The following is a 25,192-nucleotide window of genomic DNA, read 5'->3' on the forward strand; positions in this document are numbered from 1 at the left end:
ATGAATGCAACACCATTCCTCTTCAATTTGTTATTCCCTGCATAGTAAACCATGTGGTTGTCCAATTCAAAGTGGCCAATACGAGTCCATTTCAGCTCACTAAGTACCATCATGATAAATGGAGAAAAGATGTAAGTTGTCAGACTTCATTTTGTTTGGATCCATTATCAACCTTATGGAAGCAGCAGTGAAGAAATCAAACGGCATATTGCATTAGGCAAATCTCATTCAAAAAAATCTCTTTAAAGAGTTCAAGAGCAAAGCTGTGTGTGTGGGCCAAGGTGCACCTGACCCAAACCATGGTATTTTCAGTTGTCTCATATGCATGTGGAAGTTGGACATTGAATAAGGAAGACTGTCGAAGAATCAATGTGTTTGAAATATGGTGTTAGCAAAGCATATTGAAAGTACCATGGACTGTTAGAAGAACAAACAAATCTGTGTTGAGAGAAGTCCAGCCAGCGTCCCTTAGGAGCAAGGATGGCAAGAGTTCTTCTTTCTTTCTTTGGACTTGATGTCAGGAGAGATCCATCCCTGGAGAAAAGTGGAGGGTCAGCGAAAAAGAGCAGACCCCCAACTAGATAGACTAACATGGTGACAACAACAATGGGTTCAAATGGAGTAACAATTGTGAGGATGGCGCAGGACCAGGCGGTGTGGCATTTTATTCTGCATGAGGTCACTTTGAGTCAGAACCAACTCGACAGCACCTGACCACAGTGTTGAGATTATTGAATGCACTAAAATTTTGAGACCACGTCTAGATTTTCATCTTACTTGAGATACATCTTCCTGACTTAGATGCAGTCCAGTCTCATCAACCCTGTAATATATGAGCATTTTTCTTATACAGGTAATCAAGAACCAGGATTCTGAGGGAGACTCCAGCTATGTAATGCTGAGAGATTTTCTTACTCTTGCTCAAATTTCTCTCTTCTTTTCAAATAGGGTTTTAAGGTTATTTCATTGGATGCTGTTATATATAATAAGTACTCAAAATTGTGACTAATATTTAGTTGAGCATCACTTTAGTAAATGCTGGCTGATGTTTTTTTAAGAAATTACTGATGGTTAAAATTATATTATGACTGGATTAATTAATTGTGTTAGATGTGTGTTTCTCTTTAGATACAATTATTATTTTGTTGCCGGCAGATTTTTTATGTCAAAATGATTTAAGTTTGCTCTTGAATATCTTATGAGCACGTCATAATGAAACTTCACTGATTTTCAATGAAAAATGAACACTCACTCTGTGAGTCCTCGTTTGTGTTTGTCGTATGTCGTCTCCCATGCATCTGGAGCATTTAGAATATAACTTATTTATCCATTCCCATGGAACTGCTGTGGGGGTGTTCACATCCTTGTTGAATATAACCTAACCACAGTCCTGGGAGCGCACTGGCTATGTGAGATAAGCACTGGACTGCCCAACACAAGGTTGGCGGTTCAAGCTGATCAGCTAGCTGCTCCACACGAGAAGATGAGGTTTTCTGTTCCTGCGCAGATTGATAGTTTCAAGGACCCTGTACAGGATAGCTATGTCACAATCGACTCGATGGCACTTAACACCAAACAACCACTATCTTGAGTAGTAATATGATTTCCATTTAGCAGATGAGGAAAATGAGTCCCAGGTAGTTTGAAATGTATTACCCAAGTTCCCCCAGCTAGGAAGTGTCAGGGCCAGGATTTTAGCACAATCCATATCCCTCTCTTTCTGATCCTCTAGATTTATTTAAAAATTTTAAAACCTTGTAATGCACTTCTTGTGTATTATAAAAAGAATATAATGCATGATTGTTTTATGGCCTCTTGTTGGTATTTAACCTAGAAGCGGTTGTGGATATATGTAGGCAGTACTCACAAGTTCTGAAGTGAGTTTTTGAAATTCTTTTGAGTCTTTTACACTCATGTAGATGCAACAGTTTTGTTCATGTTGAAGAAAATGCTGTGATAGAGATGAGGAAATAAATGACTTTGTGTTGACAACGATTTCACCGCAGCTTACAAGTGAATGAAGGTAGAGCATGAGAAGCACTGGGATTGTGGACCAGAACCTGACCCACCTAGGCATGGTGTGGCCTGCACTTTCCTAGTTTATAGTGGAGAAAACTGGTATCAGAAGGAGAGGTCGTACAGGTAGAGCCACTGACTCATAGTCCAGCAGCCGAAATACCCTGAATGTTCTCTTAATATCCCAAGGCTTGGTTTTAACAGTCTGTCTAGTGTTTTTTTTTTTGAAATTACAAAATAAAACTTTCTACCCTTTAAATGGCAGGATAGTACTTGGTGCTTACCACCTCTTATCACAGACCTGACACTCGTACTGCTTTATTTTAAAAGCTTTAGCAATCTGCAATGCTGTCGTTTGTGCTCAGTGTAAGTAACGTTTGGATTTTGGCAGGGCGTTTTAAGTTTCGATTGCTAGTCATATTGAGCATGGCAAACAGTAGGTGTGCCTTCTCACTGATGATGTTTATGTTGACAGTTCAAAAGGAAATGCTTTTGTTTTTGCTGCAAATGGTGCCTTTGGCTCATTTCACGATGCCTCAAGTCAGTGTTTACATTTTCAGCGCTGAGTTCGTAACTCTCAACGATTGTCTTCAGCTGGCTTATTTGCCTTCCAAGAGGAATCACATGCTGCTACTCTACCCACGTGAGATCTTGATCCTGGACCTGGAGGTGAACCAGACAGTGGGTGTGATCGCCATTGAGCGGACAGGAATTCCGTTTCTGCAGGTACGTGTGCTTTATGAGTGAGCCGCCCCAGGCTCTTCTGAGAGAGAAACCGCAGTCCTCAACAGTCCTGCAAGGTCCGCGGATGCACTGTCTGATCTCTACAGTGCTGTTTCATACTGCTTTATTTTCTGTGCTTTTCATTGATTTGGTTTGTCCTAAAATTCTTTTGATGATCTGGAGATACTTACTACACTATTTAGATTATATCAGTCATTACGGCATTTTTGGCGATCATATAAATTTTTTAAATGTTTATTTAGTATTGTGTGTGTTTTGATGTTTTTTGTTTGTTTTCCATATTCTCTAGATAAGAGTTTATGAGTAGGTATCTCAGTATAACAAAGTCCTGGTGTGGCGCTGTAGGTAAACACTGGACTGCCCCGTCGGTTTGAATCACGAAGTCAATGATTCAAATCCAGCAGCCGCTGCTCGGGAACGCTGTAGGGTCACTAGGAGTTGAACTGACATGACAACACTTAACAGCAGCAACATCACAGTGTATGTATTTATTAGTCTATTAGGTTTTTAGAAATAAATGCTTCCTCTGTTTTGAAGGTAATACCCTGCTTTCAGCGTGATGGTTTATTTTGTCTACATGAAAATGGTTGTATCACCTTACGTGTTCGAAGATCTTATAATAGTGTTTTCAGCACTTCAAATGAGGAGCCAGGTGAGTCCGCAATATTGTTCATTATATCTCTCCCTGAAATTATTTTATGAACTTTCACATTATTTTATAGTTCTTCATTCGTAGAATTAATGAGTAGCCTTGCCTCAGGAGAGTGTTAGAAAACAGTTTTAATAAAAAACACAAAACTGTGTAAGTCCAAGACTTCTTGTTTTCCTGGTCTGACACCAGTGCCCCCCATGTATGCAGCAAAGAAAGCCGTATTCATCATTCCTTCTCCACTGGGCCCTTGGGCCAAGTAGCTGTTACTGCTGTTACTGTTGGTTTGGTCAGTGACCATGACTGCACACCCTCAGCTTTTACCCTTGGCTTTCGGAAGCCCTGCAGTAAGTGACGGGATTGAATTTCTAGGGCAGGGCTGCAGAAGGTCTGCTGTGTAGGCCATGCATTGTCGCTAAGTGTAATCTAGTCGGTCCTGACTGAGAGCCATCCTAAATAGGGTTTCCAAGGAGTGACTGGTGAGCTTGAACTGCCAACCTTGAGATTCAAACCGACTTTGCTGTCCAGCTCATAACCCACAGTGCCACACCAGGACGTCGCAGGCCATATAAGGCCCACGAAATCATTTGGTCTGGCCCTCTTAAGGCAGTTCAGTACGAGCCATCACGTTGTTGTTAAGTGCCATCGAGTTGGTTCCAACCCATAGTGATCCTAAATAGGGTTTCTGAGGAGCAGCTGATGAGCTTGAACCGCCGACCTTGCAGTTCAGACTGGCTTTGCAGTCTGGCGCATTAACCTACAGTGCCACACCAGGACTCCAGCCATCAATCACGTTGTTGTTATGTGCCATGGAGTCAGCTCCGACTCATAGTGACCCTGCACAGGGTTTCTGAGGCTGTAAATCTTTACGGGAGCAAAACACCTCATCTTTCTCCTGCGGAATGGCTGGTAGTTTCGAACTGCTGACCTTCCGGTTAGCAGCCCGATTCATAACCACTATGCTACCAGAGCTCCTTTAAGCCATCACATTAGGAATGCATTAATAGTGCAGCGTTGTGGGTTATTGCGCTGGACTGCAAAGTTGCTTTGAACTGCAAGGTCGGTGGTTCAAGCTCACCAGCCGCTCCTCAGAAACTCTGTACAGGGTTGCTGTGGGTCGGAATTAATTCGACGGCACTTAACAACAACAACAATAAATGTCTCACAAAATATAGCAGGCTAATTTTTAAGTGAATAATTTTGTATGACCCATAAATGTATACATTTTGGCACTACAAAGGTTCCCCACCCCTGCGCTAGGGCAGTCTGTTGTCAGTGGCTGTCTATTCCAGAGGATAGAAGGAATGCGCTTGTGAAAAGATGTACTCTGTTAAGGCAGACTAAAAAAAGGGATTTTCACATCTTTTGTGAAGAATTGATATTTTTAGGGTTAATCAGATTGCTGGAAATGAGGATTGTCTATAGGAGTCCTAAAGGAGCCCTGGTGTGGCGCTGTGGGTTAATGCACCAGACTACAAAGCCGTTTAACTGCAAGGTCGGCGGTTCAAGCTCACCATCTGCTCCTCAGAAACCCTATACAGGGTCGCTATGGGTCAGAATCAACCCGACGGCACTTCACAACAGCAACTTAGGAGTCCTGGTAGTGTAGTGGTTACGAGTCGGGTTGCTAACCTCAAGGTCAGCAGTTCGAAACTACCAGCAGTTCTTCAGGAAAAAGATGAGTTTTCTGCTCCCGTAAAGATTGACAGCCTCAGAAATCCTGTACAGGGTGACTGTGAGTTGGAACTGAGTCCACGGCACATAACCACCACCACCGTAGGAGTCTTGGTGTGGCGCTGTTGGATAAGCACTGGGCTGCTAACCACAAGGTTTGCAGTTTAAATCCATCAGCTGCTCCTTGAAAACTGTACATAGGGTCACTGTAGGGTTGCTGTCAGTCAGAGCCTTAAGGACACTTAATAGCAACAATACAGTACGCTGTTCTTTATTTAATCATGTATCAGTTGGCCCTTTTTCAAAGCATCCATTCATTAAAAGGCTATTCAAAACAAGCTTTCTTGATCACAGTTGTCATTTGGGAGATTAAACGTGGTGTGCACAGTTGTTAAGTGAGCTCTCTTTATATTCTGCAGGAAGGAATTAGGTATAATGGTAAGTGGAGAGCCACTCCTGAGAGGTTTTATGTCAGTAAAGGAGTGAGTGGGCTTTATTTAAGGTGGAACAAATAGCAGTGATGTTGATGGGTTGCTTTCTCTTAAGACCTGGATCCTGTTCAGGAGCTGACCTATGACCTCCGCAGCCAGTGTGATGCAATCCGGGTGACAAAAACCGTCCGTCCCTTCAGTATGGTGTGCTGTCCCGTCAACGAGAACGCGGCTGCTCTCATCGTGAGTGACGGAAGGGTCACGATCTGGGAGCTGAAGTCGGTGGTCTGTAATCGCAGTTCCCGGGGCAGGTAAGGGCGTCAGTAGGGACTCTGGGCTGTTTCCTCTGGCCTCTCTCCGGACAGGCCTACCTCACTTTAATGGGCCTCAGAAATGCCCCACGTTTTGCACACTGAAGGCTCTGGTCACCCTGCCCCCAAGCAAGTCTGTCGGCAGTGTTTAGCCAGCAGCATGTGTTCACTTTGTTCTCTCTGCCCTGTTCTGGTCCTTCTCACAATGTTCCTCACATTCATAGAGCACAGTATAGTGTGAACATGACTTTCACATGCACTGGGAAACCCCACAATTCACGTGGCTCGCTATATTGGGATACTCTCTGTTACACGGTCTGGAATGGGACCAAACCTGCATTGTCTCTGTGGTCTGCCTGAAATGACCAGAGCATATACAAATGACAGCGACTTTTTTCCTACAAAAACATTTTTCAAGTGATAATGATGGCTTTGGATTACTAGGGGATTCTGTAGTCTGGTTTCCTTTTGGGTACCAGGATTTGGGATCCCTAGCTTCAGGGACTAAGCTATAGCGCAGGTGTTAACTATATAAACCTTCGAATTCTTATGTCTTTGTAGCGGCTCTGGGGTGTCACCTTTGTATTCACCAGTGTCTTTCTGTGGGGTCCCAGTGGGGGTGCTGCAGAACAGGCTCCCAGACCTTTCCTTGGATCACATGATCGGTAAGCTTTTTGTCTTTTTCCTCTGACTTTTGTGCTAGGGATGCTTCTTGAAGGGCACAGGTAATCGGATCACTGACTTAAAGCCCCCACATCAAACCCCCTTCTGTCAAGTTAATTCTGACTCAGGTTATAAATCTTTACATCCTGGAGCTGACTGCCGCATTATTTTTCTCCCACAGAGCAGCTGGTAGGTTGGAACCACCACCGTTTCTGTTATTAGCCAGTACCTAACCCACTGTACCACTAGCATTCCTTGTAGTTGTTACAGAGTCAGAGTAAGACCGAGGGAACGAAAGTGTCAAATCATTCTTTCCTAAATAAATCCGAGGAGTATAAAATATTTAAGCATGAAAGTGCCTGGGGCAGCATGGGTTGGCATCATAGTTGTTGGAATGAAAGAATGTTCAATTCTGAATGAGTCTGTGATATAAAAGAGAACGGGAAGTAAGCACCTGGGTCCTGGGCCTGTCTTCCTTCTGAGCTGAGCTAGACCACCACCAGGCCTGCAGCTTGGGGCCAGATAACCTGGTCTTCTCTCTCTTTCCCTCTGCCATTCCTAATCCAAAATACAGCTTTTCTAATCTCTCTTGTTGCTGCCTCTCATCTCTCAAGTCTGATTTCCATGTTCATTTGTGGTCTCTAGTAGTATCAGTCAAGTGGTTGTGAGTCGGGCTGCTATCCTCAAGATCAGCAGTTCAAAACTGCCAGCCGTTCTGCCCCCGTAAAGATTCACAGCCTCAGAAACCCTGTGCAGGGTGACTGAGTCAGAACTAACTCCACAGCACACTATGACCACCACCAAATCATAATTAGGGAATCCTGGTGTGGCACTATAGAATCAGTGCTGGACTGCAAACTGCAAAGTTGGTGGTTCAGACCCACCAGCTCGTTCTCAGAAACCCTATACAGGGTCCCTATGAGTCAGAACCGACTCAGCAGCACATGAGAGCAACAGCTACATTGGGATTGTGGCTTTACTTGTCCACACAAGAGTGAGGGTGGTGTTTTATTCAGCTTTGTGTTCCTTAGCACCTGGCATGGCCTGGCACATTCTAGGTGCTCAGTCAGTCTGTTAAAGGGACAAAGGGACTGAGTAATATTAGAAAAATTCGTATTTGCAAATACTGCTTCAAATTTATTGAATTAATATGGGGCCAGAGTATATTAAAGAAAGAATGAGGATTTGTGATTTCAGATAGTATGCAAGCTGAGATTGTAATGTTGAACTGAGTAAATATTCCAAGCAATCTTGACATCCAGTTGTTTTTAAGTTATGGTTCATTATGGTTATAAAGGATTTTTCTGTATGATTATTCACTCTTCCACAATATAATTGAAAATGGATGTTTTTTCAGCAGGTGTTTGCTTAAATGCTATATGGATAATAGAATACATGACTTTATTTAACCATCTTGGTGGTTGATGGTTATGCACCATGGAGTCTGTTCTGACCCATAGTGACCTTGTATATGGTTTCCTAGGAGCAACTGGTGAGCTTGAACCACTGACCTTGTGGATCAAATAGACTTTGCAGTCCAGTGCATTAGCCCACAGCACCACAGAGATGACATTTATTGAGTACTTACTCGTCTGCTTAGTGCTAGACCAAATCTTCTGTTACCTCCCTGCAGTCCCTCAAGTTAGCTTGAAGCCCCTAAGATTAGGGTTGACATTTTATGTAGTGTGGGTGTCTAAGTGATATAAATTATACTTTAAGAGACAGAATGGTACAGGTTGTTCTTGACAGTGTACTATTGTTTCCATTTTGTAGATGTGGAAACTGAGGCCCAGAGGTTAAGTCACTCCCCTAGTTCCCGCCTTCCTGGCTGGGACATGACCTCCTGTGTAGCTGGTCCCTTGCCATGGCTCCAGACTTGGGTTTCCTTATGATTCCCACCCGTCGTGAAGTCCTTTTACTCCAAGACACTAACTTGTACAGTTAAAATTCTTCCTCATGGAAATCCACATACGGAAGTTCAGACTCATACTTGGTTTATAAAATTTATTCTGTCGATAACACAATTTTCTGAGTTAATTGACCTTGTCTGTACTTCACATAAACTGCTAAATGAGACAAGCTGTAAATACACACGTAGAACTCCTCAGCATTGGTAAGGTTGTAAGAGGCTGGACTCCCGTGCAGTTTAGGGATCTAAATGGTGTAAATTGTACCCTTTAAGAGAAAACCATGGCACAGGTCACCTAGAGGTTCTTGACAATGGAGCTGAATTAAAAGCATTAAATAGATAAGGCTTTGTTACTCGAGACCAGTTTAATTAAAACATTTAATTAAACTTTTAATTTGTAGTTCAGTATGTGCGTATTAATAATTGAAAGCAGTTCAGTTAGTACAGAAGCCTGGTTGGTAGTCACTGGGCGCATGCTGGTGTTCAGAAAGGCCTTGCATATCCTGCTTTGTGGATTGTCTTTTGTGGAAGATGTGCGAAGAAAAATGTGACCATTTTCACGGGTAACCTCCAAGCTAATGGGGTTGATACACATGCTGCTTACCTGTTAAGCGTCCCATTTCTTTGTATCCCATTTTGGGCACTAAAATTAGGCAGAAAGATTGGTTGTCAATAATTGTATCACTTATCTTCGGGGTCTTTTTAATGACTACTTTTTTTTTTTTTTACATAGCTAAGGGATTCAGAAAAAAAATAAAATAATAACAATAAAACAACTGTACAGCCTTAGGATAAACACCGGACTGCTAGCCACAAGGTTGGTAGTTCAAACCCACCAGATGCTCTTCAGAAACCCTATATAGGATCGCTGTAAGTTGGAACCAACTCCATAGCACTTAACAACAAACAGCCTTAATCCCATTATCCACGCTTACTAACTGTTCCTATTACCCCTTTTATGGTGTAAATATGTATGTATCTTTGTGTTGATATGTATTGGTGGTGGTGGTGGTTATGTGCTGTGGAGTTGATTTTGACTCATAGTGACCCTGTGTAGGGTTTTCGAGGCTATAAATCTTTACAGGATCAGAAAGCCTCATCTTTCTCCCATGGAATGACTGGTAGTGTTGAATTGCTGCCCGTGGATTAGTAGCCCAACTCATAACCACTACGCTACCAGAGCTCCTTGATATATATTGAGGGGATGCCAAAAAATTTGTGGAAAAATGGAATTAAATGTAACATTTTTCTTTCCGTTTGTAGACTCAGCATGTGTTGGAAGTAATAGATTGTTTTTTCTCATTGCAAACCAGGGCAAAGTGCAATTGCTGGAGAGGAGCCTCCCGAGGGCTCCCCCCTGCAGGAAGTGCACCTCAGGTTCCTGCTGACCGGGCTACTGTCAGGACTGCCCTTGCCTCACTTTGCGATCCGTATGTGCCCACCTCTGACCACCAAAAACATCCAGACGTACCAGCCCCTGCTTGCTGTTGGTGAGTGTCTGGCCTGTCCACATCATCATCTTCCAGCCTCTTTTTATCTTTACAAGTCATTTAGGCTGCTTAGGTACCAGAGCACCCATCTGTGCCTGCGAAGAAAGACATATAAACATGACGCCAAGGACATCTGATAACGCTCAGTTCTACTGTGTAATACATCGGATTGCCACGGGGCAGAATCAGCTCAGTGGCATCAGGGTTTTTGTGTGTTGGTTGTTGTTGTTACTAAAATTTCTCTATTCTCTTTGAGAATGCTTGAAGAGGAGGAAGAAGAGGTGAAGTATAAATTACTGTTCTTCAAATAATGTTTTGTTCCTTGTATCTTTTTCTGCCCTTTTAATCTGCTTATTTCTTTTCAATCACAATGAGAATTTGTCCTCTTGAGACTGGAGGAGCATGTCCTGGCCACTTGCTGTTCCCCAAGTCCCAGGGAGACAGCCTATGGGATGTGGAATCCCAGACCTGACCTTTCTGTGAACCAGCCAGCCATTGCCTATGGGGGTCATTCTGCCCTGGGTCATGGTTGACTGATGATGTAGTCATAGTTCATGGCTTTACAAGAACACTGTTCTTTATTGGCTAAAAACTATTTTTAAAGGTGGTTGTAGTCTCATTTCAACCTGCTGCCACAGCAATTTCACAGTAAAGTCAAATCTAAGATTGAAACAAACATCCTCCAGGATTTTTTTGGGAAAGCATCTGCTTGTTTGAGCAGTTCAGATTTCTTTAGAAGATGCTGTTGGTTGGCTTCTGGCCATTGATCAATGATTCTTCTCTCTCTCCTTTGGAAAAAAAAGAAAATAAAAACCTGTTCACATTTTGTGACCAGTATACAAAAGGCTTCAGAAAGTTTGTGGAAAAGTCCATGATGTTTACCTTCCATTTTCCAGGTCCTTTTTGAAGTTCCCTTGTTTATCTCGGTTAGTTTAGTGACTGATGGGGGACTGTTTAAGGTTCATTTGCTGTTTGGCAGTACTCTTATTTTGCCACGTTATTCATTGCTGTCCTCTGAACATGATTTGAATTTTAAGGGTCAGTGGTACCAGGGCTGGATTAAAGCAATTGTTCTTGACAAATAAATATAGGTGAATGTTAATTTTTTTTTTTTAGAAACTATTGATTCATGTTAAACCTCTTTTGGATGCCTTAATTAGGATCTATCAATTTCCAGTTTTCTTGGGAGAAATTACTTCCTGAGATTGATATCTAATGAATTTTGTTAGGGTCTGCGATTTCTACTGTAGAATAAACTATCATGTTTGCTGCTCAGTACCATCAATTACCATCAATTGGTTTCTGACTCATGTGACTCATATGACAGAGTAGAGTGGCCCCATCGGGTTTTCTAGGCCATGATGTTTATGGAAACCAGGTCTTTCTCCTGTGAAGCCTCATGAACCTTTTGGTTGGCAGCTGTTGCATCGGACAGCTTGACTGTTGTGTCACCAAGACTCATGGTATACACGTGTTGCTGCTGTTACTGCTCTAACTCGGTTCTGACTCATAGCAACCCTGTATTGGGTTTCTGAGGAGCAGCTGGTGGATTTGAACTGCCGACTGACTTTGTGGTTCACAGTCCAGTGCTGATCCTCCAGTGCCACAGCAGGACTCCTGGTATATAATGAATATCAAATTGTGTATTGACTTTATTGAATTGTATTAACAAAATAAAAGGCATGAGTCTCTAAATGTGTTTTGCAGACTCACTAGGGAGGAGGCGCAGGGGTCAGCTCTCACATGACCTGTAGCTGTTCTTGTGGTGTTCCTGGAGGACTTGGGCAGAGTCTCACCATTGCCTAATCTCATTCGAGCCTCAAGTTAGAAAGACCTGTGCCTTTAAGATTTTAATAATCCTTTAGATACTTTGGTAACCATGGGTGGAGTCGGTTCTGACTCATAGCGACCCTGTACAGGGTTTCCGAGGCTGTAAATCTTTACGGGAGCAGAAAGCCTCATCTTTCTCCTGCAGAACAGCTGGTAGTTTCAAACTGCCAACTTTGCTGTTTGCAGCCCGAATCGTAACCACTGTGCTACCAGAGCTCCGATGATATACATAAACAAGTTTTTCCTGGAAATGTTTTTGCAGAAGTTTTTTTCTAGCTTTCTTCCATAAGTATGTTAAAAATTGGAATTGCCCTAGCCTTTGGCTTCGGTTCTATTGCTTTGTATAAATCCATCTATCCTCCTAAATCGTGTGAGTGAGCAAGTGATTGTCCAGACAATGGCAGCAATCATTTTATTTCTGAACTTAATACCTCTTAAAGGATTGAAACGTTTGCTCTCTCTGGTGTGCACGCATCCCTTTTAAGAACAGTGTTGAGACCTGGGGACACAGTCAGGTCGACAAACTACTTTCAGTGGTGACAGGAGTGGTGTGAGGTGGCTGAGTGCTCCTGTGTGTCAGCTGCTGTCCTCAGTGCTTTCCATAGGGCTCTGACTTCGTCTCTAACTAGTGCAGTCTGTGTGATCTCTCCTTTTAAAGCTACAGAGACAGACTGAGTTGGACAGGTAATTTATCCAAGCGCAGAGCTAGGGCTAGACCCTAGCTTAACATTTAACCATCATAAGTTAGTGTACAATTAACCTGTGTTGGTTAATATCTTTGATTGGTTATAGTTTATTTAATATCAGAGACAAAACATGAAAACCTTGTCAAGGGAAATAGGGAAGTCTGGCTAAGGAGCTCTGCGAGGCTGACAGTGGTGAACAGCTGTATCTTGGGGTGTCAGCTCCTTGGGGGAAAGCTTTAGGCAAGTGTATCTTTGTGTTTTGTGAGTTCTGAGTTAGGTCGTGATGTTTTTCTGTGAAGATCTGTTCCCCACAGGTAGGTAGCATTGCAGAGCACCTGAGATTAGGCCTGGCTTTGATCAAGGGAAAGGCAGAGAAATTCACTTTTCTTTAGCCCATAACTCAGACCCCTTTTACAAAGTTATAAAATGATGAAGCTCTTGAGACGAGGCTTTGGTTGGGAAGGTCAGCCCCCGCCCACCCAGGTTGACAGTCCTGTGTTGCATCCTTTGACAGGTACAGGTAACGGTTCAGTGCTGGTGTACCATCTCATCAGCGGATTACTGCACAAAGAGCTGAGCATGCACTCCTGCGAAGTCAAGTGAGTATCCTCCCCTTACCGTGCTGAGGCCACAGCAAATCAAAATGCACTTGTGATGGTGGTGGTGGTGGTGGTGGGCCATAGAGTCAGTTCCGACTCACAGCGACCCCGTACAGGGTTTACAAGGCTATCTTTACGGGAGCAGAAAGCCTCATCTTTCTCCCGTGGAACTGCTGACCTTGGTGTTAGCAGCCCAACTCATAACCACTATGCTAAATGCACTCTTAGTGAACACATTATTTATTCTGGCAAATGCATTTCTGAGTGAGGAATTCATTAAGTGCCATGAAATTCAAGGATTGGAAGCCTCTTAAAATGTTGACCTTCTTGATGTATTCGCTCAAGCACATGTTTTGTGGTACAGCCCCGGTGGGTGTTGGTTACCAGCCAATACTGTGTCCCCGCAGTGCCTCCCAGACATGTTGACGCGCGTGATCTGGGTTGCAGAAGCTTTGGGCCTTGCTGGGCTCCTGACCCGGTGTGCGTCCTCGCTCCTCTGTTACCGAGGCCACCGTGTGCCAGGCTGGTGTTGTCGTGTAAGCCCTGCTGTCGTGCCGATGGCTTCTCCCGTTTTCCTCTCTGGACTTCTTGGCTTCTGTGTGGAGTTTTTCCTCTTGTGGTTCCCATCAAGCCAGCGCTCTTAAGTCCATGCTTTCTGTGCATCATTTCTTGGTTTTTCACTCAGACTTAGGAGGCAGCACAGGTAGTTGGTGTGGCTTCAAAACAGCTGCTGTGTAAAATCTCATTACCTTTAAGTTCTGTTCTTTCCATGGACTTTATGAAACTCCTTCATATTCCCAATTTACAGAAACAGGAACTGAGGACCAGAGAGCCAGCTGTGAAAGAGGAAGCTGAAGCTCAGTCTTTTCTGGTTTCAGACCCTAAACTCTGTTTAGAACCACAAGGTCAGCAGTTCAAGCCCCCGAGTCGCTCCAGGGGAGAAAGATGCGGATGTGTTAGGTTACAGAAAAGCTGCGCCGGAAGTACAGAGTCTGTGTACCCTTTCTCCCGTGTTCACTGTCTCTCCTGCTGTTGTCTTGCACTTCTGAGGGACGGTTGCTAAAATTGATGAACCAGTATTGCTGCGTAATTATTCATAACATCTGTCGTTTGTGTGCGGGTTTCCTCTCTGTGTTGTGCAGTCCTGTGAGTTTTGACAAGCACATAATGTCATGTGTCCACAGTTATAGTAACTCCCTAAAGCGCCTGCGCTGCACTCATTTGTCTGTCCTCCGCTCCCCAAGCCACTAGCCGCACAGTGTGTCTTGTCAGAATCACCTGGACAGCTGTGGGAGGCTGGTTTTTGGTGTCCTTCACTTAGCAGTAGGCAATAAGGCGTCTTCATGGCTTGATGGCTTGAAAGACATCTTGGTTGCTTCCAACGTGGGGCGATGATGAGTAAAGCCGCTACAAGCATTTGTTGTTGTTGTTGTGAAGTGCCATCGAGTTGATTCCTACCCATAGTGACCCTGTATAGAGTTTCCAAAGAGCAGCTGGTGAGCTTGAACCACCGACCTTGCAGTTCAGACGGCTTTGCAGTCTGACGCCTTAGCCCGCAGCGCCGCTCTGCAAGCATAGGCAGGTGTTTATGTGCCTGTACTCTCTCATCTCACTTGGGTGACTAGCTAGGGGCTTGGGTGCTGGGTTCTGTAGTAAGCCTCTATAAGACTTTTAAAACCTGCCAACTGTCCTCTGAAATAGCGGCCCCACCGATCTCCCCTACTGCAGTGAGAGAGACACGCGGGGTGCTCAGCAGCCTCATCAGCACTTGGTGCTGACAGGGTTTAGCTTCTCGTCATGCCAGTAGTGGGCTAGCAGACACACTGTGTAAAGAGCTGAAACGTGAACATCTTCAGGTTTGCAGACCACACAGTCTCTGTTGTAAATGATCAGCTCTGCCCTGATGGCACTGGAGCCAACAAAATGTCCCATAAATGCTGATGAGCACTTACGTGTGAACAGAGGTTGGAAAGGGCCTTTCCTCCCCACAGCCTCCAGTACCTTGCAAGCGATGCACTGTCCTCCTCCTTGTGGATTTGATGACTCCACTTTGCTGTCTGCGCGGCCCACATCTAGCTTCCGTGTTCTGTCGTCCGCGACGGTGTCTTGTGTTTGTCTGCCTTTGGTGCTTTTTGCTGATTGATTTTCCATTGAGAGTCTCACCCATTTCCCAGTCGAAGAGCTCAGCTCATAGTCTTTGTTTCTGAAGTTTCTGTTTCCTGACCAGTCAGCTAAGGAGCCTGGTAGCATAGTAGATTATGTGTTGGGATACAAGGTCAGCAGTTTGAATTTACCAGCTGCTCTCTGGTGAGACTTTCTGCCCCCATAAAGATTTATAGCCTCAAAAACCCTATAAGCAGGAGTGGGGAACCTTTCTTCTTCCAACATTTATAACATCACTTGTGAGTCTAGCAAAAGTATCAGTGTATTTGGTCAGACATTTCATTAAGTCGGCCCTGCTGTGATGGGCTCCTAGTGTGTTGCTGCATGCTAATGTGCTGGACAACAGGAGGAGTTTGAACCACTGGCCTTTAGGTCAGCCACTCCTTGGAATCCCTAAACAGGGTCACTATGAGTCAGAACCAATTCTCCGGCACTTAACAACAACAATGTGAAGACTGGAACTGTGGTTGCCTTGGCAAGACCAGACCAAATGATTTCGTGGGCCTTTTATGGCCCGTGGACCGGACGTTCCCCACCCCTGTTATACAGGGTTGCTATGAGTCTTCACTGAGAAAGTTTAATAAAATGTGATGAAATTCATAAATGTACCCAGCTTTTAGGGAGTTTGTATGACTGATTTTTCTAAGCAGTTGCAATTCTTGGGAATTACCGTACTACTCGTGGCCAGATTTTAGCAGTCGTTTTAATGGTGCTCTGAACCCCGATTGTGGTTACATTTGGAGGCAAAAGTTTTACTTAGAAATAACTTTACATGTGACAGGAGAGCAGCAAGTTGACCCCGCAAAGAGAGAGACCTGAGTCCGGCGCGGCTCCTCTTTGTCCTCTAAGACTGTCGTTGGGAAGGTTGTGAGCTGGAACAGACTCAGCGGCACACCACACAAATCTGTGAAGTCAAAAGTCACATTCGTATTATTTCTTAGTTGACTTGCATAATGAAAAGTTAGATCTTAGTAGGGAAAAACTTATTTTTCAAATACAGTTTTCAAACAAAAATAGAGTATGAGATGAATCTTTGTGTAATTTCTCTCTGTAGGGGTATCGAATGGACGAGTTTGACTGGCTTTCTTTCTTTCGCTACCTCAGCACCCAACAACATGGGCTTAGTGAGAAATGAACTTCAGCTGGTGGATCTTCCAACAGGTTTGTGCATTTAGACAGTGAGAGAGCTCAGAGTAGTTTGTGTGACTGATCCGAGGGGCTTCTATTAGGAGACATGTTCCACGGTTCTTTTGTCCTACTTACATGGTCATTATCTAATTCTGTAATAATTGCCCTAGTAAAGTCTCATCCGCATTTGTATGTTAATTTTGTTAAAAGAAGCCGATGGTTAAACCGGAATACCATTAACCTGAGCAGACAGATGGTAAAATATATGCTAATTTCTGCTTTCAAGTAGATCATTATACATAACCAGATCAAGTTTAACATAATTTTTTGTATTTAGATTTTATTAGAGTCTCTATTAAAAATTTTGACCAGTGTAGAAAACTCTCTTAAAGCTCTTAAAGATTTAGGATTGCTTCATTGCTCCAACTGACTGAATAAGGAATTTGGCTTTGGGGCTGGAAGACTGGACAGTAGGAAACATATCCATGAGGTCATTTGTTCAGAATGGATACAGACCCAGAAACCAATCAATTTCCAAATAAATAACTTGAAAATATATATAGTAAGGCAAGAGTTTCAAAATATTTTATAGCACATGCAATGATGCCAAATAGATTTTTTAACAAAATTATGGTGAGTTTCTTTAAAATGGTATATAGCACTAGGAGTCTGGGGATGATTTTCACCCATAAGGTGTTTGTATGTTTTGTGTATGTGTAATACATAATGTGTATGTTCTCCTAGGTGATGTTATTCTCACCTAATAGAGTTTGTTCATGAACCTCAAGGAGCCAGTCCCACTTCTAGTCCAATGTCACTTGAAAATGGATTTTAGTCCCAGATCCCTGACTTGTCAACAAACTGACATCGGCTCTCTGTGTAGTGATGTCGTGTCCCAGAGCTTAAATGCTGCTGTGTGGGATCAGCCACCAAACACAAAAATCAAAAAGCCTGTGTTTTTTCCCTGTCAGCCTCAGAGCAGGAATGTTAGGCCGCTTCAAACCTGTCTTCTTTTGAGGGACAAAGTTGTGTTGTAAGAGTAGCTGCCCTTTGAAAGTGGAACACTTGGGTTCCTGTAGACTCATAGCTGTGTTTCCCGGGAGAGGCTGACGAGTAGAGTTGGGAAAGGCTTTGGGTAACTGGTGTGTAGGACTAGTCGACTTACTGAGCTCCAGGGGAAGGCACTCAGGCTCTGAGTCATGTGTGAATTGGGTACCTTCTCTCTAAGAGGTGAAGGAAAGGTGTACATATTTATTTATTCAGACACTGGTAGATTGTACTTGTTTTATTCCCAGAAAACTGTTTCACTTCTTTGGCAGCTAAGTCATTGGATTCTTTTATAGCATACAAGAACCCTGAATTGTAGAATCTTTCTGGTAGAATCATGTCAAAATGTTATTGAAGTATTTTTCACATAGGGCAAGGAATCATAGATACTTTTTTGAAGAGTATTCTTCCTCACTGGTTAGTATTTGAGGACATGGGAATGTGTATGTTACTTTTAAACAAGTCATTTTACAGTGGACAATCGCTCTAACCAAACTTGAACAATGTTTCATTGATACTGGATCCAGTGGAATTCTTTGAAAGAAGCCATGGAAGAAATTCAAGAAACTGTTGTCCTTTTATAAAATAGGTATTTGTTGGTTGTTAAATTTTAATAATTGTTTTGAGAGATCGTTTTTGCGTTTAGATCATGTGAAACAGCTCCAGAGGAATTGAAAGAATGGTTGGACAGATAAAGGGTGGAGTGGAACTAAGTCCTCAGATGACATCGACACGGCTTCTTGTATCTGAAATTTTCTAATTGTTGTATCACCTTGTTTTCTGTGTTTATAATTCAAGGCAGGAGCATTGCTTTTCGTGGTGAACGAAGTAATGATGAGCCGCCCATCGAAATGATCAAAGTGTCTCATTTAAAGTAAGTGTCATTCTTAAAAAAAACCAAAACTCCAAATTGATGGTATTATCTTAGTGGAATCTCATAGATTCTGTACCTGTATCTTTAATTAGATTGGAATGTGTTAGATTGCATACAGACTTTGTTATTGTTGGTAAGTGCCATCGAGTCGGTTTTGACTCATAGCAACCCTGTGTACGGTTTCCAAGGAGCAGTTGCTGGGTGTGAACCGCTGACCTAGCAATTAGCAGTCCAATGCTTATCCTACATTGCCACGCCCAACTTTCTTAGTGATAGCACATGGTGAGGTGCAGCCGTTACATATTTTGATCATGAAACTCAGCCCTCCCACTTGCCATTCAGCATCACTGAGCAGATGAGGGGACTGTTTTGTAACCTCAGTACTTCATTTGGTGAAACCAGTCCCCGGTCTTATCACTGTAGCACAACTGACAAGCATGGCTAGCAACCTCAGGTGGGTTTATTGAGAGAAATAACTTACTGTCTTTCAATGTAATTTAGACTCATTTTCTTTCTAGTAATTTTTTTTTGTTTCAAGGGAAAATCCACATAAAAGAGAATTATTAAAAATAGAAACCGAATGAATAGAAGTCCAAAGAACAAAGGCATACATAGCTCAAATGATTTCCCAAAATTTCCAAAATTGCTCTGGTGGTTCTAGGAACTTTGTGAGGAGCTCTGGTAGTGTAGTGGGTTATACATTGGACTGTTAACCACAGGGTCAGAAGTTCAAATCTACCAACCGCTCCTAGGGAGAAAGAGGAAACTTTCTGCTCCCCTAGATATTTACAGTCTCAACCCCTATACAGAGTCCCTGTGACTCTGAACCCACTGGACAGCACTTAACACCAACAGCAAGAGGGTCTTCGTGTTTCCATATGATTTTTAGAACCAGCTTGTTGATTTTCACCAAAGAAAAACTTCCTGAGATTTTGATTGTGTTTATACTGAACCTGTGGATCACTTTGGATCACACTATCTAAAGAGTCCTGGTATGGTGCTGTGGGTTAATGTGCTGGACTGCCAGGTCAGTTTGAATCTCAAGGTCGGCAGTTCACGCTCACCAGCCACTTCTCGGAAACCCTATACAGGGTCACTATGGGTCAGAATCAACTTGCCATATAAAGATTTGAATGTTGTGCTAGGGTCCATGAGGATTTCTTTCTCAGGAGCACCAGAAGGTCACACAGGCTGTCTTGTCAGGGGCAGACTTGATTCTGAGCAGGAGGACGATGTTGTCCTTGGAGCTCCCCGCCGGGTCACAGTGTCAGTTACCTTTCAGGCTGTGTGTAATCCAGGCTCAGCTCCTGTGTGTTGGGTTGTAGTCATTGACTTCATTCAGGAGTTCCTCCATAGCAACCAATTCTGGCCCATAGCAACCCGACAGGACAGAGGAGAACTGCCCCACACTATGCTTTACGGGAGCATACAGATTCCGCTTTCTTCTGCACAGGTGGGTTTGAACTGCTGGCCTTGTGGTTAGCAACCTAGTGCTTAGCCCACAGTGCAACCAGACTTGACAGGGAATGAATGAAGTGGCTTGTTGAATACTTCTTGTGATAGGACAGTAGAAACTATGTTTTTGGATTTTTTACCCCTATAACTTACATATCAATCCACTGAGGGAAAAGTTTTATTCTTGTATCCTATATGAGAAAATTAAACCTCAGGAGGGTTAACGTAAGTTGTGGTGTCTGGATTTGAACCCAGGCCTTTCCCCTTTCTTCTGGTCTGGCCACCTGACCTATGTGAGGTTATATATGCTCTCCAGGAACATCTTACAGCTTGACCTTCTTAAGACTTCATTGGTTGTTGTTGTTGTTAAGTGCCGTTGAGTCGGTTCTGACCCAAAGCAGCCCTGTGTGTTGTATGTGCTCAGAGTAGACCCGCTGAGTTCTCTCATTTATTGAGCTTTTTGTACTGATTCCTGGTAAAACTTTTGTGAAGGGACCTGAATTCGTACTTTGTTTGTTTTAGACAGTATCTGGCAATTGTCTTCAAAGATAAACCTCTGGAGTTATGGGATATTAGGACTTGTACCCTCCTTAGAGAAATGTCCAGAAACTTCCCTGCAATAACGGCATTGGTAAGTTGCAGTTTTAAAATGAAATTGTGTATATAGGTATGTATGAAGGGGCTTCAAAAGTTCATGGAAAAATGGAATTGAAAGGTAATGGAATTTTTCCAGGAACTTTTTGAAGCTCACGCATATTTGTGGTAAATGATTTTCTTTAGTTTGAATTGAAATCTTTCATGCCATATGTTTTCTTATGAGAAACAAAATGATTTCAATAAATGGAGATAAATCTTATATTCTTTGATGACTCAGCCTAATATTTACATACATGCAGTTCCAATCAAAATTACTTTTTTTTTAAAGGATCATGAAAACCGTATCTTAGCATGTTTATGAAAGAATAAAGGCCCTGAGTGGCTAAGTCAAAGCTGAAGAAGGGAGGAAACAGCAGGAGTGTGGCTGAGGCCTGTCCTGCCAGATACTAGCATGTACTACGAAGCCACAGTAAAAAACACAGTGTTGCATTGGCACAAAGACGTAAATGGACCAGTGTAATCAGATGCTCTGAACCCATGAGTTCACATACAGTAAAGTAACACACAGCTCAGTTCAGTGGGGAGAGGATGGGTTTTTGAAAAACTGCCTCACTGTATGGGGAGTAATACAGGATCTCTGTCTAACACCAGAGTCCTGGTGTGGCACTGTGGGTTAATGCGCTGGACTGCAAGGTCAGTTTGAACTGCAAGGTCAGTGGTTCAAGCTCACCAGCCACTCCTCGGAAACCCTATCTAGGGTTGCAAACAACTCAATTGCACTTAACAGCAACCTAATACCATGAATTCGTGGTGTGGCGCTGCAGGATAATGCACTGGACTGCAAGGTTGGTTTGAACTGCAAGGTTGGCAGTTCAGATCCACTAGTTGCTCCTCGGAAACCCTATACAGGGTCATTTTGAGTCTGAGCTGACTCAACAACACTTCACAACACCAACCTCTATGCAGTGAGGCTTTTTCCTGGATGAAAGCCCTAAATATAAAGCTGTAGCCTCATAAATTACAGAATATTGTGTGATCTGGGAGGACATCAGAAAGTGGAAAAGCACACGATCACATCAAGATGAATACTTTTTTAAAATTTAACTTGTGAATTTTAGCTGTTGTTTTAGGTGTCCACATGTTCCTTCTCCACACAGTTAATATGATAAAAACAGATTTCCATCTTTTGGAAGGAGACATTCAGATATGAGGCACACTTTTAGGAACTGTATTTAAACCTTTATATTATTTGGAGACATACGTTCTCAGTCACGTGGCCTCAGTTTTACTTGGTATGATTCTTCCGGTTGGGTTTAGCATACAGTTTTACAAGCTTCTAGAAAGCCTGTTCTCTTATGTCAGAAATAGACCCTGAGTCAAGGACTGAGGTTTCTGAAGGAAGGGCTCCAGGGAGACACACCAGAAAGTGAGTGGGGGAAGGACAGGGAAGCGGGGAGTCTGGCAAGGGCACAATTTCAGGTGCAGGCCCAGATTCCCAAGGGTAAGGCTGGGGTGGAAGTTACTCCTCAGAATAGGTCCTTGAGGCAAAGAGCTGGATTTCTGGACTCCCAAACGTGTTGGTTATTGGCAGTGGACAGCTGGCTGGGAGGTTGGGTGGCTCTGCACATGGGCTGTGCTGGTATCCAGTGCCTGGTCACAGGTATGTGTCATCCTTTAACTACAAGACACTCAGAAACTGGGGGAGAAGCACATGGAGCCGAGAACAGAGCCTCCCAGTGGAGCTGGTGGCACACTGCCGGCTACCCGTCTCATGTGGACCATGCTTACCACCACCCGGACTGCCTCCAGTTCGGGCTCTTTCATCACATTCTGCTGCAACAGGAAATGATTAGCGTCTGTGGAAAGTTCTGGTATTGGCTTTTCATCATCCAGAGAGACACTTCCTTCTAGTGTGTAGAAGGAGATGTCCTTGGAATGTCTCTGTAACCCAGAATAGCCATCCCGGTGGAAGATGACCTGGACCATTTGAAAACTGCGGAGGGCGTACTTTTGGCTCTCCTGATCCTTCAGTTCAGCAGTTTTCTGATATAGGCACTGAAGACAGACGAGAGGCTGGTGGTGGATGGCCAGTTCCTAGAATTTATCCAAGGATTTCCAAAGTCCATCGTCCTCCTCCTGGGTTTCTGGTTGGCTTTTCCAGTGTCTGACACTACCAGCCACCACCCAGGGAACATGGACAAACAGTAATGAAAAGATTGGCGTTCCAGTGGAATAGTGGATGGAGTAAGCGATTGAATAGCTGTTCAAACTCTGGTTAGTTTTAGAAGTGTATGAAGTGCAGTGGCCACAACATAGACATAGCCGTTAGACTAATGCAGTTGGAAAGCCAGCTCCATCGGGGGCGGGGCTCAGGAGTCCTCGCACACTGCTGAGAACTGTCCACCAGCGCAGCCCTTCTGGGGGCAGACTCCCTAGGCAGACTCAGCTTCTCTCTGCGCCAGTCAGCTCCTGCTCCTAGAGCGCCTTTTGTGAGGACATCAGCAGCAGCATGATTTGTCCTGGTGGAAGGTGGGAGACAATCCACGTGCCCTCTGCAGAGAGACAGGCAGATTTAAAAGTGACAGGAGTGTCACCAGGGTTTGGTAGTGGTGTGCCACCGAGTCAGTCCGACCCATAGTGACCCTGTACAGCATTTCAGAAAACCTCTTTCTCCTGAGGAGAGACTGGTAGATTTGAACTACTGACCTTGCAGTGAGCTCATAATCCACTATACTGTCATTGCTTCTTAGGAATGTTAGGTAGCCTTCCCAAACGTCAGCGCATTGTACTGAAAGTGTAAGAAACCAAATGAGCTGTCTAACACAGCGCTGCTTATGTAGATTACAAGCTCATGTGGGTATAGCAGCTTTAAGTTCAAAAGGAACGGCAATTTGGGAGAAGAAAGTGGATCAAGAGCCTTACAGTTAGTGGGAATGTGAGGGAATCAGTGAAGCTAGAGAGGCTTCTGTGGACAGATGCAGGACAGTGGGCCAGGATTTCAGGGTAGGATTGCCTCGACCCTATGCCCCTAAAGGTTGATGGGAATCAAGATTGCTTAATTAAGCTCATTCATTTGTGGATAAGAAAACATGAGAAGAATGGACCTTGTGGAAGGCAGTTTGCTGTGATTTAGAACCCACTCATTGGACGCATCATTAGTAGGTGACGCCTGAAGAAAGCACAGACTGTGTGTGCTAACACTGGGCAGTGCTAAGGGTTTCTCGTCTTGGTGTCTCCTGTGCAGGAGTGGTCTCCGTCTCACAACCTGAAGAGCCTGAGAAAGAAGCAGCTTGCTACCCGGGAGGCCATGGCCCGCCAGACGGTGGTCTCAGACCCAGAGCTGAGCATCGCGGAGTCATCTGTGATCAGGTACGGCGTGGCACTTGTCATTGTTGGGAACTTGACAGGTGCCATCCTGGCCATCTGCTTTGAAACTTCACTGTGTGTCCAGTAAGGTACACGGTCACTTCACGTTGTCAACACTCAGTAGTGACTCTGATTATCCTCAGTGCCCTCTGCAGTCCAAATGAAGGTAACCCAAACCCTCAGGTAGACCAGCTGACCGTTCGTGAACACCAGAACGAATGGAAACCCCCATGCCCACCACTTGTGCAGATAAGCAGCCCCACAGGTAATGTTGGGGAGAAGCCCGGTAGCTCTTCGAGTGGCCAATGTCTGCCCCAGAAACAGCTGTGGCCCTTTGCCCTGAGTTAGGTGGAGCTCACCATGTCCCTCTGCAGGGGCAAACTTCCTGTCATGTGATAATGTGAGTGTGGTTTGCATTTTACATTATTAGTTGGGTAAAGGTGAGTTTCAGACTTTTTTTTATATTTTCATGGTTTGGGGACCACCTATTAGAATATCTGTATTTTGGATGAGTTAATTAACTTTAGGTGCCATTTTAAAGAAATGATCCATTTCTGTCTTATTTTTATCTGTCCCAAAGTTTGCTGCAGGAAGCAGAAAGTAAATCTGAGCTCAGTCAGAACATCTCGGCCCGGGAGCATTTTGTGTTTACGGATAACAATGGCCAAGTTTACCACCTGACTGTGGAAGGCAGCTCGGTGAAGGACAGCGCACGGATTCCACCAGACGTGAGCTCAGCTCTTAATCTTAATCAGGAATTCTCACCCAAGAGTTGATTGTTTCCATATCCAGTGAAACCATAGTTTGGTCGGGAAACTTGTTTGCCCCAAATTGCCCCTGGCATGAAAGGATGAAAATAACAGTGTGGAGGTGAAAGTTTCATAGATAATCAAAAATAGAAAAAGTAACCCAATGTTAAGTGTGTAGAAAGATAAACGATGGTTAGAGTACCGTAGTACGTGTTACACTTTTTTTGCAAACTACACCTCCTCCCATGCTAGCTTCCTAGGAGCTTTATGCAAGTGCTCTCTGTCTACACATTATTTCGGTAGGCACGTTACTTGCAGAAAACACGGTATGGACTCAGGAGGTCCTGTGTCAAGTAGCTGTCCCTTGGACACTCAGCTTGCTCCTCCCATGGAACCCAGAGTGTCCCCTCAGAGCCCTTCTGGTATCAACCTCTGGTTCCTAGTCACTTCATAGCTGAGATTCGAATGTGGAAACAGTCCAACAAGTTCACATTCAGAGTTTTGAGACACTGGCTAAAAAAAGCCCCCAAAACTGTGTTCAGATTTGTGGACTTGAGGCACAAGAGTTTGTCTTTAGTGCTCCTCCCTTCAGGGTAATAATTGTGCCCCACAGCTTTTAAGGTCCCTTCTATTTGTGGGGGCATGAAGTCAGGATACGGTGAGTCTCTGCTCTGCTTGGCAAACCGAATAAAACCCAAACCTGCTGTCATCAGTACCATGGCCACTCAAAGTGACCCTCAGGACAGAGTAGCACTGCCCCATAGGGTCCCCAAGGCTGTGAGTCATAGGGAAGCAGCCTGTCCTGTCTTCT

The 25,192-nt window shown here is 43.9% G+C and overlaps 1 protein-coding gene across 1 annotated transcript in view; it reads left to right on the top strand.

Moving 5' to 3' along the window:
- The window catches only part of WDR11 (WD repeat domain 11), a 55,436-nt gene that overhangs the window by 14,488 nt on the left and 15,756 nt on the right, over window positions 1-25,192 (top strand). Inside the window, exons 6-16 of the mRNA XM_006831499.1 lie at window positions 2,577-2,742; window positions 3,298-3,412; window positions 5,630-5,825; window positions 6,387-6,490; window positions 9,711-9,887; window positions 12,918-13,002; window positions 16,220-16,326; window positions 18,139-18,214; window positions 20,192-20,300; window positions 23,511-23,635; window positions 24,213-24,360. Coding sequence (XP_006831562.1) covers window positions 2,577-2,742; window positions 3,298-3,412; window positions 5,630-5,825; window positions 6,387-6,490; window positions 9,711-9,887; window positions 12,918-13,002; window positions 16,220-16,326; window positions 18,139-18,214; window positions 20,192-20,300; window positions 23,511-23,635; window positions 24,213-24,360 — 1,408 coding nt within the window. The remainder of the gene's footprint in view (window positions 1-2,576; window positions 2,743-3,297; window positions 3,413-5,629; window positions 5,826-6,386; window positions 6,491-9,710; window positions 9,888-12,917; window positions 13,003-16,219; window positions 16,327-18,138; window positions 18,215-20,191; window positions 20,301-23,510; window positions 23,636-24,212; window positions 24,361-25,192) is intronic.

This window comes from Chrysochloris asiatica, unplaced genomic scaffold (genome assembly GCF_000296735.1).
Source record: "Chrysochloris asiatica unplaced genomic scaffold, ChrAsi1.0 scaffold00003, whole genome shotgun sequence".
NCBI lineage: Eukaryota > Metazoa > Chordata > Mammalia > Afrosoricida > Chrysochloridae > Chrysochloris > Chrysochloris asiatica.